Source organism: Rhopalosiphum padi, chromosome 1 (assembly GCF_020882245.1).
Source record: "Rhopalosiphum padi isolate XX-2018 chromosome 1, ASM2088224v1, whole genome shotgun sequence".
NCBI classification, from domain to species: domain Eukaryota; kingdom Metazoa; phylum Arthropoda; class Insecta; order Hemiptera; family Aphididae; genus Rhopalosiphum; species Rhopalosiphum padi.
This window is the reverse complement of record NC_083597.1, coordinates 36,699,243-36,720,516: the sequence shown is the minus strand read 5'-3', so window position 1 is coordinate 36,720,516 and position 21,274 is coordinate 36,699,243. Positions and strand designations below refer to the sequence as shown.

The window sequence follows — 21,274 nt, the reverse complement described above, 5'->3', positions numbered from 1 at the left end:
TGTTAATAATTATTTAATCTGATATATATATTATTCTGAGCGCAATGGATGTACAATGTTATCGTTATAATAGTCGAACAAAATACAACAAACAAAATATGTACAGCTGATCGTTCTACAATAAATACCTGCAATATCGGTGTTCCATAGCATATTATTATTCTTAAATTCAAAGTTGGTCTAAAAAACGCCTATACAGTATATAAACGATAAAGATTTATATATATTTATTTTGTACCTATATGCATAGACCTATATGTTGTACCTAAACATAATAATATATATTTACACACGTCGGTATATGTAAATGTTTAATATATACGAATGGTGACAAATCATTCTATGCGTGTAAACATCGTATACAATATATTATTATATAATTCATAGGTACATTTTGAATGTGCGTATTATATCGTAAAACGTAGAGAAATCAAACTTTGGACGGCATGTAGGTATAATAAAAAAAGCGATATGAGAATCTTATAAAAAAAAATTAAATCTTGTTCATATAAAGTTATATATTATAATATATATATACGCGGGTATATAACGGACAGAGAAATAATAATTAGACCATTTGATTTATACCACATAAGCGGTCGCGTACCATATAATATATCTATATCTATATATATATATCTGTATGACGTACTGAAACGCAGGGCGTACGTCTGTCAGAGTTATTCAATTTTTTTTTCATTCTCCTCTTTCGCTTTATTTATTTTTTTTTTTTATACAGTGGGTCTCCTGCGACTCCATCGCCGCCTTATACCTATTACTATATATACTCAAATTATGTATACATATACATCATATTGAATGCACACACACACATAGTAGTCGTTGTAGTCGTTCTGTGTGTTTGTGTGCACGTGTGTACCACGGCTGTCAAGACCTCTCTCCCCATTCAGATCAGCCGAGTCTCTTCACCATTTATCAGAGACGTACCGTCGCGGTATCCGTCTCCGTGTGACGCGCACGTATTGAACAGCCGCCGCCGCCGCCGCCGTATCTTCGTATAATATAATAATATAATATACGCGCGTGTGTGCCCTGGCGAGCGCGCGAAACCTAACAGAATTAATTGTTTTTTTTTTTTTTTTAAATACAGTAATTTTTTTCGTCTGCCTGTTGGTGTGTAGATGAATTGTCTTATGCCACTTATATAACATTATACAGTACATATACTGTGTTAATATTCCTTTCATTTTTACCCCATACGTCCACGGTTTATTGTTTATTTTGTCCATTTAACAATAACTATTTTGATAAAATAATTGTGACTAGCCAAAGGATTTTTTTTTTTGTTTTTTCATCACATCATATAATATTTTTCTATATAATATATATACACATAATACTTACTCTATAATATATTATGTAGTATGCACTCATCACTTACAATGTAATAAGACTTTAATATAAGTGGATATTGTATTATTATAATAATGTATATGACGTACAGCATAATTTCACAATACCCATAATAAAATAAGGTTAAAGTACTTAATACATAATACATATTATACTACTTAAATAATAAACATTTATAGATAAATTACATAAACCCATCCCAACGTGGACGCGTTAATCACTGGAATTCGATCGTTAGGACTTCGCGAAAGATATTATTTTATTTATTACTCATATATTATTGATATCTCAACTTTAAACAATATCGGAGGACGTTCGTGAATGTGCGTGTGTATATAATTATTTAAATGTGTCGGTGCAGTGAGTTAAATGCGTAACTGTAATTTATTTAGCACAATATATGTCTGAGCACTGGGCACAGAGATATTATTCATTGGTGCATTAGATGCATGACGTCGAGAGAAGTTTTACAATGTAAAAGTTATCGAGTGGAAACGAATATTAATTTATTTTATTTTTACTTCGAATAGATTACCTATAACCTGGTATAGTTCTTCTTATTTTATTTTTTTATTTAATCGAATACGGTTAAACATTATCATGTTTAAATCTCGATTAGCTCGTTCAGCGATCATATATATTACATAAAATAATTGATTAAACGCAGTGTATGTGTTCTTATTAATCGATTAAGCGACGGCGGAGAATACGTTAAAATTATATATAAATTCAATCAGTATTAATAATAAAACCATAAACCTAAACTAAACATACAACGATTAATCGTTAAACATACCCTATATGTCTGATAAATACGAGTTTATGAAGCAGTAAATCTGCATTTAGGAATTAAAATGTGAATCATACACATCATCGCACATTTTTTTTTAATGATATATCTGCAGTATAGAACGGATTATCTATAGATAGTCCTTATATCGTCATTATGTTAACATAATACTAGTGTTTTACGTATTATTACGCACATGTAGAATAATATATTCGGTATATGAGATCGCGTAGACTGATGTGTATAGTTTAATTAAAATCAAATTGATCGTTTAATCGATAATAGCGCGCGTATAAGATTAAAAAAAAAAAATTCTAATCATAGGAACATTTAAACATAATTGTAATAGTTATTAATAGATAATAAATAAAATGACCTACATTACAAAAATACATCTGATTCATATATATTATATTAATGTTAATGCTAAGGTACGTATACCGATTGGATATTTATAATTATTTGTTACGTTAATACATCCATCCGATGACAGACCAGTATAACTTACAATCTATTATTTTGTTTAAAAAAAAGTGTACAAATAGTTATTATTAATTTAATCAAAGAAAGATATTGTACATTTTTTGTTTTTTAATAATAATATTATATTATTATTATTATTATTATTACTATACATAATTAATGATAATAGTAAAATAAATTATTTTAATAGTATAAAGTGTTATAACTATTCATTTAAATATTATTCATCATAATCAAAAACTCATCCGTAAAAATATATATATATTTTTTTTTGTTTTCGTGTTCGACAATCTAAATAATATAAACTTATCGTTTATTTACACGAGTAAAATGTAAAGTCGCAGTCCATAATTTAAACGGTAACTGCATACATAAACGGTTTATCCGATATAGTTATGGATACTATAAATGACACAGTGCAGACAGAATATACATTAAACATATACATGATTTTTCCCATTATGTTTCGACGGTGATTTGGCTGCGATTCAATGAATATTATACCCATTTAGACTGACACGAAGATATGGTCAGTCTCCGATATCACACCAAGTGGTCCTGATATTCACATGGTGTATGCACAAAACATTAGTGTATAAATAGGTACCTAGGTACCTGTAAACGTAATACACGAATACACCATACATACAAGAAATGCGTATATATATATTACGATACAATATTATGCGAAACGAGCGAGGTAACTAAATTAAAGAATAAATTTGTTTCGATTTATATGTAGGGTAAGGCACTAAGGCGTACTTAAATGTGTTTCATCCGGTGAACCTGTCACATATTTATGTATGTATATTCTTGACCTTTTCAACGGACAAGAATCTGAATTGGAAAAAAAATAAATAGTATTTATTATTCACAGCTATATATAGTATAGTATACTGTATCATCTATATAAGCCTATAAATGTATAATACATAAAAACAAAAAAAAAGTTTATTTTTTTAACGTTTAATTAGATCCAGTAAAAAATTAACCAAAACAAGAAACCCGTCATTTATTTTTTGCGAGTCTAGTTTGTGGTCTAATGACAACGGCATTGATAAATTGAGGGACGAAAATGAAAACGTGCTATTGCCAAAAATATCAAAATTGAGTTATATTTATATATCATTTCTGATAGTAAAAATCATGCGGAATCGAATGGCGTGTTCAGATTCGGCCAAAACGTACTATTTCCAGTGTATATTTGATCATAAAGTTTCATGATTTCTGCATAATGCACCATTTCCATTGCTAAAATCGTGTCAAACTATTTCCAAATTATATCAAAATGTACTATTTCCCATGCTATTTAGTGTAAACTTAATAATTATTAAAGCAAAACGTACTATTTTTTAAATTATGTGCAGAACGTACTATTTCCAGATTGAAGCAAAACGTTATATTTCTCATGTTAAAATGTAGCTATACTTAATTAATTATTTGCAAAACGTACTATTTCCAAGAGTAAAATATGAAGTTGACATTTCAATTTGAATTAATTATTCTTTAATTTTTTCATGGTGTATAATATGGAACTACATTATTTTATTTTATTTTATTTACTAGTTGGTGCAACTGATAAAATTCATTATATGTTTTGGTGTTGAATGTTATCACAAATTATTCCCTCCAAAAGTTTATATGATGACTATCATGGTATTATGATAATACAATTCCCTACTAGATCATTGTTTTAATTACTTACTAATAATAATTATTAGTAGGTAATTACAATTATTGTATGCACAATTTATTAATGTTTTATTTGCAACAAGTTAATTAGATATTTAAAATGTTCAACTCGAGAACCATTAAAATGGCCGCATGTGGTTTGAACAAAACAAAAAATGATACTCAAAGGAAAGAAGAAATGGATTATAATGAATCCATTAATAAAGTGTCAAGGTGGTTAGAGGTATGAAAAAATGAATTTATTGGTTTACAACTTTATTTATGTAAGACTTTTAAACAAATAGCTAATAAAAATATATCTACCTATCTTTAATCGTTAAATTATATCAAAATGTACTATTTAATGGAAATAGTACTTTATGATGAAATATGGCCAAAACGTACTATTTCCATTGAATTTTGACAAAACGAACTAAGTGGTGGAAATAGTACATTTTGGCACGATTCACTTTATGAAATGACGTTTAAATTTACCAAAACTTAAATTTAAATATAAACAAATATCATAAGTAGGTTCAGTTTTTTTTATGTATTTTTTGAATACTTAAGGTTTTTACTATGACTTTCTGATAAGCTACTATAGAAAATCAATATTTCTGAAAAAGCAAAAAATGGAAATAGTACGTTTTGCATTGTCGCCCCTCAATTGTACTTATACAATTTTTTTAATATTTTTATACATAAATACGAACTGTTTAATGTACATTGTACATCGACGCGGTTCGTCCTGTGTAGGACGTTTTTTTAGAACAAATAAGGAAACACATTACTTGAGCGATATCTATATGGTATAGAAAAAAAAACGATATCTGTTACTGTATGTTAACCGTAATTATTATAAATGTATGCTTGTATAATTATTACATACTTAGAATATTATTGAATTTCGTGGTTAACGGATACATTATTGCTAACAATAACATGTAATAAGTTCATAGTAGGTATGTGCTTTCATTATGTCATCAATAACGAAAAAAATATATTTGTGCATACGTGTAAAGTAATTGTGTAAATATGTGTAAGCACTTATACGTAAACTCCATTCTGGAAAGGAAGAAACGGCAATAGTAGGTACGCACTATATCAAAGTTAAATGCGAGTTGTACAGCTTAGAAAATTGCCAATATAGAACGAAGAGCGGATAAAATTGTGCGTATGCAATGCTTACACATTGTACATTAAGGATAATATTTATTTTTATAAACTCCTACCTTATTTTAATAAGTTTCGTAATTTGTTTTGTATCTTATTGTTTTCAATTTTCCATCATAGATATTGTTCGTTTCTCTCTCTTTTATATTAATACGGTGTTAATGAAGTTTTTCTATAATAAAATTCCCTATTTTTTATACAACCCTGTATAGTGGTATTCAGATCATTTAATTGAATACAATCGATCTTCATACCAGCCTGTCTAGTTTAAAATTTTATATCGTTTGTTATTTGCGGAAATACATAATATAATTGATGTAATCCTTAATATTGACTGTTTATAGATTCTAATATTTATATAAATCTATTGAAGCTGAAAATATAAATGTTATCTGTTTTCATTCTTAAAAATATGTTATGCAAGTTCATAATTGATTTTTAAAAATGCTTGAGTTCGATCGAACTATTTATACAAAGCAAAAAAGAGTATTTAGTTGAAAACAAAAAATATAGTAATATTTAGCGGGATAAACGTTGTCAACAATTGAATGTTTAAAACCGTGATTTTAAATTTGAATAATCATAATAATATGAATAATTTCCTTCAGGCCAGGCACCACGTTGCTGTTAACAATACTATGGCACATGTTTGAAAATAATCATTAATTTTTATCGACATAAAATATATACTATGGATTAATATAGGTAGGTATTATAATATATGAAATAGTCATTATAAAATACCACATCGTAGCATATTTCTCAAGTATTTTATTTTATTTTTTTTTTGCTAGGTATTCATACTGTCTTATGTGTTATTATTGTTATTAATAATAATTATCTACTACTCAATATTATTGTCGTATCATTATATACTTTCACGATGAGTAGCAATATATTATAATATATACATTTACCATTTTAATAATAATAATATAGTCAAAGAACATATTTTTCATAAGAAGTCAACAGGAACTCATGTTAGTTAACATAATATACTCAATATATTGCCATTTTTGTATAATAACAGCTGTATACATGACATATAATTTACACCAATATCTTCATGTGTATACTTAATACTTATATAGGCTATAATTATTACAAGTAAACCTCTAATAAGTCCTCCATATACGTATGTTTTAATATTTATGTTGTACATTATGAATACTATTATGCAATATAAAATACGACCTTAAAAATGTGTCAGATTAAAATAATTATGATTTTAATATTATGATGTATTTTCTTACAACTTTTGAAAGTTACAGTATAAGCGTACAACAGTACATAATAATATAGCACATATGAAAACATAGTTTTAACTATTTTTTAATAAATAAAATAAGTTTCTGAAAGCGATTTCAAAAAAATGGTAATACATATATACCCATCTATTATCCTTATTAATTGGTCTGCGTGATCACAACGTTAAATTGCCCGAAGCTTATACGCGCAAACTTATGTCTATCGACTATCAGCATTTTATGTTTATACATGTTTCACATGAATTTAATTTTAATTTTTACATAGAATAAAACAATATTTTTATCATTAATTTAATTAATAGCTTTATTAAACGTTTGCTTAATGGGAGGTTTATAAAGTATCTAAATTTATATTATTTATATTTTATACTTATGGATTTTTTAAATTCCTAGTGAATCGTATATCGATGTATTGGTTTCACAATGATGTTTGGTTTTTTTATCCTCTATCAAGCTTTGAAGCAGTAAAAATGTTTCAATCTACAACTTGCATAGGTACTACTTAATTTCAACGAAACGGTAGTTAAGCCAATGTGAGAATTGGTTATAGATAATATGTTCAAGGTTAGATAATTATTTAGCATTGAGTGGATTTAAATATTTGATATTGACCCTAAAAACTGTAACATATAAATAGTTTCCCACGATAATTAATAATGAAGTTATTTGACTATTAAATTTAATAAACATTACTTAGGTACATCAAATAAATCCACGAGAAAACGAAAATATTTGAAATTTATTGTTAATTAAATATTTCTTACATTATGACATACATATTAGGTGTGCCTATATTTTATTGTACTGTATACAATACAAATGTACACTTCGTTTTGTGACCAAAAAAACACGGTTTTTAGAGATGTTTATAAATAATGAACAATGCAATAAAAAAATGTTTGAGAATTATTATAAATTACAATATTCATTAACTTTATTGGGAGTTGTTCTAAATTAAAAAGTAGAGACACTAAAGGCCAATAATCTATTATTTATTTATTTATTTTATAATGATGTAATTTTCCACTGTCGCCGAAGTGACTAGTTTTATAACTTATATAATATATAAATCATAACAATGATAATATTTCATTATATAGTAGTTGGGAAATATTCGCGTTGATCAAATTGTTATTGATAATAATATTACAACGTACAGTGGATTCCATCTGATGTGCTGCCTATTCTTTCTCTCGTCCGTGACCGACCATCTCTTGCACGCACATCGATGTTTTTCACGAGTTTATTTCACGCATACTAGACCCCGCCGACAGCCGTGGACGGACGGATATCGCGGTCTCGTTTGACAGGAATAAAAACACGCTAAACGACTAACGCGCGCACGCTACACCATAATATTTTAGTATTATAGTCTATATGTCTATCGAATCGAATTTAATCGGAAGGCAATTTGTTACGAAATTCTAAACTTTTAACCTCTAATATGTTTTTATTTGTCTATACTTTAATATTGTATTGGTATAATGTACAAGAATATAGTAAAGTATCTAACGTAATAACATCCAAACCCATAGACTTGTTGATTTTTTTTATTATTATTATTTATCCTGCCTTTCTCGTTCACAGTCGTCATCGCGTTGTCCGTTGATATTTCGCCCGATCGCGTCAACCCGTAAATCAAACGTGGACCGTCGCGCCACTATATTATTATTATTATTATTTGTATGAGCCAACCAGAAAACTGGTATAATAATATGTATAATATTACGTGTATCGTTATCGCACCCGAGTCCTATAGTTTAATCTTTCAATCGGCCGTGTCACATAAACAAGCCCGAGTTCTATATAATCCGCGTTTACAAATCAACGGACGAGCGGCGCGCGCACGCGAACGAAGTGTATTACTATACCTATATATTATAATATAATATTATGGGCTTGTATATATATAGGTACGACCATCGTGTGCAATGTGCATATTATTATTATTATTATTATATAATATAAACGTATATTATATTATTATGCGTGTGATGTGTAAAAACTCGCGCGAGTGTACGTATAAGAAGTATGAAATTTACTCGGGTGAATATTATATTGTACATTATCGTGGTTATTATTGCTCGTACCGCACGTTGTATACATTATACCTATACCGTAATATATATCTGACGCATCCGCGCCTGCCAGTTTATAATATATACAATATACGTAACATAATATATATATATATATATATAAATATATAGAGGTGACTTTTACACGTCGTTTGTCTTACTAAAGCTCCTTTAATTTCATCCGGTCTGCCATTAAATTATACACGCGGGACGTTTATTACAATACGCGGTCTTATAACGCGAAAATATAAATACGTTTATTTATATACCTACAACCATCTCGTCGTCGGCGACGTTGTCATCTCCGATGCCCCGACGGCCGTTTAAGCGGCTATATTTATATCTACGCATTACAAGGCGTTATATCAGACGACAAAATAATAGTAATACGCGCGAGCACTTATATTCGCCTGCTTTCTTTTTTCTTATGATTTTTTTTTTTGTTTGTTCACCCCGTCGCCGCAACTGACTCGGTATTATTACTTGTATATATATCGGTATCACCCAACATATATAGGTATACATAATATAATATACGTATCTCGTGTATCTATACATCATGGTCGCGTTATCTTAACACGTATTCGCGTACATATCCGTGTAAATCTCTGACCGGCCACACGTATATTACCATGCGTCGTTATTATATTATATGGGCACATACACCATCTCTGAACACAGTCATAGCCCGTTGGGTTTCCCTCCCGACCATTCGTCCGGCTGGGTAGAGCAGGCCGCACGTCGAGGTCTTAGAATACACATATTATTATTACTAGGTATATTGCACCTATCATATGACTTGCCTAAGCTAAAATAATATACGCTTCCCGCGGACCATCGCACATCGAACGTCATCCGTACACTCATTACTGGATTTTGTTCGATACACGCATTCGCACTCTAAAATATAATGTATTAATGTATTATGTATAACGCCGTATTTCAAATACTATACATATTAACTTCTAAGTAGCCAAGTAGGTAGGTATAAATACTGCATCTACCTATATTATAAATTATAACCATATACTTAGTTTTTGTATTCGATTTCGCAATAAATCAATTTAATTCCCTAACCCATCCTCTTTTTTTTGTTGCCTTTTTTACATTTTAAATGTTTTTTTATTGCTTATATTTTCTTTAAATTCGAACCTTATTTATATATATATATATATATGTGTATATATATATAAATATAACAAATTAAGAAAAATTAAGCGAAAACCACGTGCCTGTAAGTCAACGACCAAAACTATTATTATAGAATATTGTATTTTCTTGAAATGCGTATATTTAATTTTGTTACTATATAAAAACACAGTCTTGGAAATTATTTTTATTTATCAAGAGATTTATAAAATTATGGAAAAATTAATACCATATATCTAAACACATTAATTATGTAAATAATAATTCATTATTCTTACCAAGAATACAAATAAGGTGACACGTGATTCATTAATATTATTATTATTGTGATTCGCATATAATATACGTAGGTATTCGTACATAATATATTTTATATACACGGGTACTAAAATTATATGAAAACGTCTGCATGGTTGCTGTAGCGGATCGTAATGTATGTTGACATGTAATTTTTTTATCGTCACATACATGAGTTTTAAAATGTTTTATTACGTGTAACTGAACGCATAAATATTGTTTTTTTTTCGAATTCGGTCAACATAATCATAAATCATTCGCATACAAATAAAAATATAAATGAAGGAGAAAATGTATTTTAAAATTATTTTCCAGTTTATTTATGTTTACATAATTCGATTAACTTCTGTGTAGAATAGTTGGTCGCTGTCTTTTTTTAAGTCATGTTGACGTATCGTAAGATAATGATGACAGCCACATTCCCGTCTTTCGTCTTGCGGTTTACCATGGGAAATCATAGTATTGTTTGATCCCGGAGTCGGTGCCGTCATTTGCTCTGATATTAATCAAAACGTACCTGTATAACATTGCACCTATATATATATATAATATTAAAGATTAGGCTAAACGGTATTATAGATTCTAACTTAGCTATATATATATGTATATATATTACGAGTTAAATAATATTCATAGTCTATGGTTGCTCTACAATAATATCTGATCTGCCGATTATTGAATTTATTATATATTATTATTATGTATACATAAGTCCACGACATCAACTATTCCAGCGTTTAAGTCTTTATCGCGTTCAAAATTATGTCCCAATACCGTGGCCCGGTCGTATAGATACATGACATGTGACAATTATTTTTCTGAACGGGTTCATTATACTCAAAAGAAAAGAAGAAAAACATCAACGCGTTATAACGCATTTATTTTGATGCGGTAAATGGGTACCGCACATTCATAATCAAAATTTATAATCTTGTATACGGCGCATACTTCATACGTGAGTCACGTGAAATTTGCATGAAATTTATCTCGCAGGCCATATTATTATTATTGTTATTATTACGTACACTACGGATGCATTTACATAGATTTAATAAGTCCGAATGAGTAGATCATATTTATGAGTATAAACTCATACGTATATATTACATATTATATTATATACATGTACATATATATATGTGTATATAATACCAATAGACGCTTTTCACGTCTAAAAATGGGAAAAAACAACTGCGTATAGGTAATAATATACACGTTAGAACATAAACGACGTTGAAATAATAATAACGTACATACAAGTATTATGATAAACATATATACATATTATACACTGGGGCAAAATGACTATTTATACGGTTCAACACTTAACACATTATAACATACTTTTATACATACTACACAGTAGCCCGACGATGATTTCCCACTATTCCATTCGCCCCATGGCTATAGTCACTGCTCCCGTAGTGTGTGTGCATATAATATATATTTATATATAAGGTGTACCCATAATACAGCGAGTCGCGTCATATTTACGGGCATCGTAGTTTATTATACATATACATTATTATAATATACACACATATATATATATATATATATAGATAATAGATATATAAATGCATGTGCACCTAAACGCAAACAGACTATAGTGCGTATACTATATATGTCTATATATATGTATGTATACGTGATAATTCCGGTATAGAATATGTTTATTATATTGCCCCGCGAGTTGTCGAATATTCGGCGTGTGATCGAGTGGTCGTGGGAAACACGCTGCTACTGCCGCTGCACTGCAACACGGCAATCGGAATTTAATATTACATGTACGAGGTACCTACCCAAACGCCAAGTGTAAGTCGCATATATACCGTATTGATTTTGAAGTAAATTTGTGTACCTATATATCTACATGATGGATGAGTCGTTGTATAAGCACACTTATACGCGCGTATTATTTGTTTTTCAAATATTGTGCAAACACTGTCGTGTCGCAATGAGAATATTTTTGCTGTATGCTACGCGTCAGGCCGCGGGTGGTGGTTGCGTTATATCGACGGGTATACAATTAAAATATGTATTTATACCGGGTGATCAGAAATTTGTTTTTCGAAAATCGTGTGAGGACCATGCAAACACCGTGCGAAACTTGCATTCATGTGACGCGAATATATTCTGATCGCATCGCGCATGTACAAAGAAATGAGTCATAATAACAATATAATAAGTAGACAGGACATGATAATATTATACCCGCAATGTTAGATTGTGATATAATAATAACATTATAACGAGGCGAAATTTGCGGCGTGACGCACACGCCCCGATGACATTTTTCCACAATGGCCCCGAGATTGACAATGACGAATAACACGCTGAGAAAATGATTCACGTGCGCTTCTTACGCACTGTTGCCGCGTGTGTGAGAGTGTGCGCTGAATGACGACGACAGCATTTATAATAAGACTGGTCTGTGATGCTGCTGCTGTTGCTGCTTACCGCTATTGATGTCCTAGCTCGTTGACGTCTGCACGTAATTTAAAATTTATATAAAAACACGCGTAACATATTTTACTCGGGCCTATCACCGCCGTCGACACAACCTGTGGATCTAATATAAGAACCGACTGGTCCGACTGTATAATATGTATATGTATACAGTGTTTAAACACATACACATACACACACATACACATACACAAACCCACACAAACACGCGTCATTGTCATGTCTGTCATTGGTGGATAGGTACCGATATTTTCGATTTTTCAATCTTTTTTTTTAATTGCAATTTGTTATACCTTACTATATTATATTTTTTTTATTTTTCTGCATATAATTTCATAATATGTAGGTTATTATATAGTAATATAACAATATATATGCAAACTCAAAACGCGTTTTCTCTTACAAAGTTACAAACGTTTTATACATATGTATCTATAAGCATGTACTATATTAAACTGCTCATCAAATGGTTTACAGACTGACAAGTGACAACACTTTATTCTAATGTAACGAAACTTAATAATATAATATATATATTATATATAAGTATATATTTATATATATAATGGTGTCTGAAGTGTTATATACTATATTAATATTATTATGTGCAAACGCGCTCACTAGTCATATTATATGTTTAAATTTGAAATAAATTAAAAACAACAATTTGGGAAGAAAAGCCATTTATAAGTATATACATATAATTTATAAACATTCTTTATAGTTTATAATATATAATATGATGAAGATCTTAAACAATTTGATAATTTGCTAATCATATTTATTCGAATACAGTTATACCTAAGTTATTTCTTATATACAACGTCTTGGATATTAATTCGTGAAATATTTCATGTTACAATAATTTATTATATACAGCCATCACACATGCACATATATTATATATTTTAAAGATAATGTTAAAAAATGAATAATGTCGACATTAGCCAGGTTTTGGCCAATGTGTAATTTTTCATTTATATAAACACGAAATATCAAAATTATCCGAATAATGTCAATGTTAACCTATATCAATATTGGATAATGCTAAAAGTTATAGAGCAAGTTTTTTTGATAGCGCTAGATGTAAGTGTAAATCCTTTAGCATTTTGGACAATTAAAAATGTCATGTAATAATAAAGGATAAAACTTTAATTCTATACTTAAAATAATATTTCAAGTTATAAATTTAAAATATAAAATAATATACTTAATATTTATGTTGTACCATTAGTGGGCAACTCGTTAAAAAAACTCATATTATTAATTGTGCCTTAAATATATTTAATATTGTTAATAATTTAAAATTATTTTATCTCATGCATCATGAAACGTCATTTAAACATTCTTGGCTAAATCATACTATTAAATTAACCGGTTAATGTTAACATTAGCCAAAATTGTATAATATTCATAGTAGTTAATGATAATGCATAGCTAATGTTGTATTATCCAGATAATATCGACATTGTCCAAATGTTAGCATGTATTACCCGTAATATATACAAAAATACAAGTATATATTGACAATATTGTATCGTAACACCTAACCATAGGCGCACTAAACAATGTTAACGGGGGTGTGTAGAAACCTGGAGTGTAAATGTGTAATAAATTTTTATAGTTACACGTATGACCTTTGGACCGATTTAATGAGTAACGTTTATTCAATTATAATATAATAATATTAAACGTATACGTATGGAGTACGTGATATTTCTGCCCGGACGGATGTAAACACAATACACACTAATATATTATAGTACAGTAATATACGCACTAATCTACAGTATTATAAAACCTTTCATCAGGGGTAATTTAAATTATAATGAACCTCGCGCGACGAGTTAATATAATATTATAATATTCAAATTCGGTTGTGCAAGACGATTGTTGCGTTTTTTTTTTACCTGCCCGGAAGAATAACGTTAATAAAAAAAACCAACGCCGCCAATACGTGCAGCGTGGTGGAAATAACAATATAACACCGTGCATTATACGTACACGTACCTACCCGAGTATTCTCGCAAACTTTCCACGGGATGTTTTTTTTATTTTTATCATAATAGACGCAACGCCGCCGGAGGCCAGCAGCAGTGTTATATCTATGGTTGTTATCTTATGCCATTAATCGGCAACGGCCTATATTTATAATAATCTCGGAGATATCGTCGAGACCGGACAAGCGCGCGTGGGTCGCGCGGATAATGTACCTGCACGTCCGCTGTCGCCGTAGTCGCACGCGCTGGTACAAAATACCGGCCGGCGGCCCCGGCCCCAAGGTGATACAATGTACATAATATACTGTATGAAGTGTGTGTGTGTGTGTGTGTGTGTGTGTATATTTATATATAATATATTAAATCGCTTAAGCTCAATGTATACGTTTTGTAGGATATTATAATAAAATAATATATACACAAACGACCGTGCGGTATCAATCGATAGATTACGAACTCGCCGCCGCCAGGGGGAGGATTTAATTAAGACGTCGTTTCACGTCGTAGGCGTACTTATTGCGACGACGTGGTTATTTTATTGTATTATATTATAATACAAGTTATAATGTTATTATTATCTTATAATCGTGTCGTCGTTATTGTTGTTTTTACTCGTTGTTATAGGTAATATAATATTATTAAATTATATTATTCTATAGATAGGATTGGATTGTTAAACGTATGATATTATGAATTTGTATAGGTATCTCTATAATATATATCTAAGTCGATAACGAAATTTCTTGTCATATTTAACCGTTTATGGCAATAGTAATTAAAATACATGCCAACTCTGTGTGGAATCTTGCTTAAGTAATTGATACATCTGTCACATTATCTTACCTACAGTGTAAACTTAATGAATCGTTGTCTCTTAGGTATTAAGTACATACAAATCGTTGTCTAAAGTTTAGGATAAAATAATTTATAAAATTTAAACATAATTTAATCTATATTTTTATAATGTTTGTATAAATAGGTTCGACGCGACCAAGTCCACTAAAGGAGCGAGCAAGCTTCGGAGGGATCTCATCAATGCAGAGATCGCTAACCTCCGGGACCTATTACCATTGCCGCCGTCCACGAGGCAACGGTTGTCGCAGTTGCAACTCATGGCCCTGGTGTGTGTGTACGTCCGGAAAGCCAACTACTTTCAACAAGGTAAGACTTTTTATACGTTGTAGTTGATAACTTATCAATAATATTATAAATATGTGTATAGAGAGAGAGAAAAAGAGTCTTAATATAATAATATAATTGGTGCGTTGTTGTACTTTTGTAATTAAAAGTTAAAACGGTTTTAGTACAAATTATGTTTTCTATTAAATTATTATATAATCGTAATTTTACTGGAAATTCGTATTGACTTTTGTATTTGAATGATGATCGTATAAAACCTATGTCTTACTTTTCCCCAATCTAAAATGATATGAATTAAATATTGAAATAATAAATATGTACCTAATTGTATTATATTATACCTAGCATGTAATATAATATAAATATATAATCGAGACAATATATATGTTAACATACCTATATACGTTTACCAATGAAATAAATAAATAGAAATGCCTATTAACTATAATGCATTATATAATATTCACCTTTTTATATTGAGCATAACGCGCTGTCCTAACAATTAATAGTAGGTTTTATTTTATACTTTACATCTAAACATTTTATTATAAATCGAAAATAAAATCTGTCATTCGTTGAAAACTTCAAATCGTTGATTAAACACTTACCGAGAGGCAGGTTTTTTTGAATTGTCACTATGATATAATATCTGCTGTTTTCTTTCAGCACTGCGTTATTGTGTATATACTCCGAACGGGGTATATATTTACATATATATACATATAAATACACCTTACATGCGCGCACACACATACTTTAAAGGATTTCATCGGACCTGGGAATGCGGCGGTGGCGGTGGAAAAGAGGAAGAAGAGCCACCACCGCCGCCACAATGGTCCGGTCGTAATTAATCAACAGTTTGACGCGGCGGCCGCGGTACGTCCCGACCGCCAATAAATCTTCAGACCGTAATGAGCCTTCACATTTCCATACGCTCACAGCACGCAGGCCGCTCGATCGCGCGGGCTCGAACGTCAGTATAGTTGCATTATTATACACGCGGCGGCGGCGGCGGCTGACTAACGTATGGACGTCGCGCGAGACTATTGATTTTTATGATTGCCGCGTGCCAATAAAATTCGCTGGGGCTGGACTACTGCTAGCGCGTACTTTATAGACGTCCCGCGTGTATATACATCAATTTAACGTGCGCACGTATATTATTATTGTTGTTGTTATTATTATTGAATGTATACACTTGCATTGGCTCCTTCGACTCTTTGGTCACCGCCGCCGCCGCCGCCGTATAAGAGTTTCCATCAACGCGGCAGTGTAATGCATATTATGGAATATCCCGCGGAGTTTCCCGTTGACATTATAATATAATATACGTACGTACATTGTGCGCGGTGTTGTGTGTAGTTTAGGTTAAATCTATACATGTATTGATATATGCAGCTTATTGCCTATGTAATACGCGCGTCATGCAAATCGGGTGAAAAATGGACCGTGGAAATTATCTATCTATAAAAAAGGAAATGTTTGTGTATAATGAAAAATGAAATTGCATATATTATTAAAAACTATTTTACTAGTCAATTAGTAATCAATAAAATTATAAGTCCTTAATCATTTTATTATATATACGTAATTTATGCTAATACATGATAATTATTCAGCTATATTGGACAAAACAATATTCTTCATACTCGAAGGTTTAAAACTAAAAGGTAAACGTAAATGGTAAAATGACCGTAAAATATAGGGAGTGCAATAATTGGTGCACTTATCCTTAAGTACAAATGTTTGTAACTAATTGTAATAAAAAATCCCTTTTGCTTTCTAGAAATATTTCTGAAATAGCAAAACTATATACCCGTTTCTTCTAGGTTAGGAAATAATTACCAACAAGAATTAGACATATTTAAGGTCAGCCTCATTTAAAATACTAATTTTATAAATCGTACCCATATATATTAAGTATACCGTATATAATACACGATAATATAGCTGGTCGCTGGACGATTGATAATATATATTATAATATGGCACGAACATATTTGGGCAGCATATTATAATATCGTTAGCGTAAAATAATTAAAGCCGTTTCATGTTGCAGTGTATATATATATATATATATATATATATAGTTAATATTAATAATAATAATGACGACTTTATAAACAGGCGGTTTAACAACATCCGTTATGCGATATGATAATAAATCTTCGGCGTAGGGAAATAATATATTATAATAATGCAACCATAGCCTACTCGCAAAAGACTCGGATTGTAATTCAAATAAAATAAAATAAAACGTAGGTATATAATATTATGTATAGGTATATTAAGAGCGGTAAATATCTGTGGTTTTATTTTTTCATCATAAACCGCTAATAGCGTTTCAGATGAGCGTGCGATACTTGCTTCCCGGGACCCTCGAGGCTCGCAGAGAAGTTTATTTTCGCCAACAGTTGGCGTTTGCGTGTATGTGTATGTGTGAGTGTGTGTATGTGCGGTAATCGATACCGTCCGCTGAATCCGCCGCCATCACACGACCTTGGTATACATCGCCACAAGTGGTTCCCACGAGTCCTACGCTTAGTTTACCTATCTGGCGCACGCGCTCGCGAGCTAGTCCGTCGTAGCACATATTCAGTAGCCCTCAGACTCGTGTTATTTTTTTATTTTATGTATACAACCCATTAGCACCTGTATCTACTGCTTGCTGCGCGGAGGCGAATTTATATTTTCGGGTATTTTATCATTTAAATTATCATCCGTAAAGGTACATAATATTGTAGTTAGTATGTGTAGATATTAAATTATATAATATACAAATAGGTATAGGTATATAAAATAATCGTATTTTTATTTCCCGTGATAATATTATTACTATTATAGTAATATTATAATATACGTGTGCGAGTTATTATTATTATTATTATTTTTATTTTTTTATTTTTTTTATGGTTGCCAGGGTGTTGTAGTTTCGCCGCGCGCGTTTGATCGCGCGCCGAACCGGTCTGCCCTCCCGGCTCTGCGGTCCACCGCAAATATGTTGGAAACCCAATTCCGAAAACAATATAATTCCACCCACGTAGGCATTAGGACCCCGAAAACGAACGGTTTAAATGTCGTTTTAATTTGGTTATTGTTATCCACACGATGATAACGTTATATTGTATACAATATTATAATAGCAACACGCGTTTTATATATTAGGTAACTATTTACTTATATATTATTATATTATATTAATTTTTTCTTATGTCTCGTGTCCGGCACGAGACTACGTGTGTGCTGCAAGTGTATTAGAATATTATATAGCCATTATATAGTCACGATTCGTGATATTGTTCATTTAGAATCGGCTGTAGGTTTTATACATTTATTTATTTTCCGTAAATTTGGTGATTATAATGCTCGACGAACATCGACACGAGCCAATAATTATACGGAATATTAAATACAGTATCGTATTTTATATTATTTTTTTTATATGTGTGTAAGAAGTACGTGTGTCAATATTAAACAATACGCGTCGCACATTTATAATATGGTAATCGTATCCAAATTTATTTACGTTATTTCACTATTTTTTTCCATCTGATAAACGTGTACCTTTGTCATCTTTATATGATTGGAATAATATTGGTAAATTATATATTGTTCGTATAATTACAGAAATTATGTAAATAAAATATTAATTTGTATTTTACCACTATTTTGTTAAATCAAGTATTCAAGTGAGATAGCTAAAACGTATATATTTTATACAATTACGTATTATTTGAAAGGACTACACTATTGAAATATTTTATTTTAATAATTTATGTACTAGTCTAGCTATTTCGTTTTTTTTCTGTAGATATTATCGCTCTGGGACAATTTTGTCGAAATTGTTAATTCGTTGAGTCTATTTAAACAAGTGATTGATTCGAGATGTAGAAATTATCCAGCTAATACTGCTTTAGAGAAATAATAAATTATATAGTGTACCCGTAGATATAAGTATATAATCGTATTTATTTTCAATGTTGTCGATTAAATTCTATTCGTGTGAATTTTTTCAAGATTTAACTGATGCCTCATGAAGCCTTATTAAGTGTACACAATTATAATTCAAAACTTAAAGAAATTCCTGAAAAATCAAAAAAATAAAACAGTATAGCGTTACTAATAACTTTAATAATATAAGGATGCATGCAATAACGAAGAAAAAGACTGTAGGCGGCTATTTACGTGTAGGTATCTGTCAATATCAAATTACCAGACATTATGGCTTGCACGCATATTCTGTACATGCAAAACAATAAGTTAATATAATAATAATGACAACAGATTTTATTTATTAGTACTACTGAATAAACATTATATTAAAGAACAGTATACACGCAACGTTTAAGTCTCTAGGTAGTTTTCTGAAATCATTGTAAAATCTATAATTTCATATTTATCTTAAAAAAAAAAAATAAAGTTGTTTCGTACTTATACATAAATTAATATTATACGTATGTATAAATAAATATACAAATAAAATACTTATTAAGTAAGTCAACGATTTATTGTTACCGTTTACATAGGTACATTATACCGTGAACTATACGTTATTATTTAACGTATTTCTAAACTTATTACTTATCACTTCGTCTATAAGACATTAAAACGAGTATTTATAATGTAAATAAACTGGGTAAATTATTTTTGGACACCATGTAGTTCTGTTTTAGTACTAAATCTGAATTATTATTATATTATTAATAACCACGAAATAATAAATTTACGATGCAATGATGATGTGGACGAGATCAAGATGCGCCATCACAGTCAATGCTTTTAGAATATTTAAACAAATGTTTTTTTTTCATATTATCGTTACTATTACTGTATGCGTTTGCCGCTTCAACCAAAAATGAAAAAAAGAAAAAAATTGTTAAAAAAGCGGTTGTATGCCTGACAAGCGGATTCACACGGGCGTGCGCATTATTGCTATAATATAACGGAGGAAAAATACGTCTTCATTGGGTCTGCCGTTGATTGATGATGGTTTTGGCCCGTGTTTGATTCAATAATGACTGGCCTAATGACCGTGTAAGCCTCGGGGGAAAAATGGTATGGAGAAAGAGAGAGAAACGGCTTCGGGGCGAGTGGCGAGAGACAGAAAAACGGCCTCGGTCTAATTGAATAAGAAGATAATTATGCCGTCCCAGACGCAAACAAACATCGTCATCTCGCAGTTCCTCTAATATAATAATTGTACTCTGTATAATAATAATAATATTATATACGCAATAGGTACATATATATTTATAATATGCTACTCAAAGAATCTTATTAGTTAGTGTCGTTGTTATGTTATATTCTGTATATGTATGTTTTAACCTTTTCTGTCGATTTTGGCAATGTCATCTCGTTGAATATAATAAGGTAACTATACAT

At 30.4% G+C, this 21,274-nt stretch overlaps 1 protein-coding gene across 1 annotated transcript in view; it reads left to right on the top strand.

Annotated features, from left to right (window-relative positions):
- The window catches only part of LOC132917308 (neuronal PAS domain-containing protein 4B), a 115,872-nt gene that overhangs the window by 14,531 nt on the left and 80,067 nt on the right, over nucleotides 1-21,274 (top strand). Inside the window, exon 2 of the mRNA XM_060978001.1 lies at nucleotides 15,732-15,913. Within this exon, the coding sequence (XP_060833984.1) occupies nucleotides 15,732-15,913 (182 nt within the window). The remainder of the gene's footprint in view (nucleotides 1-15,731; nucleotides 15,914-21,274) is intronic.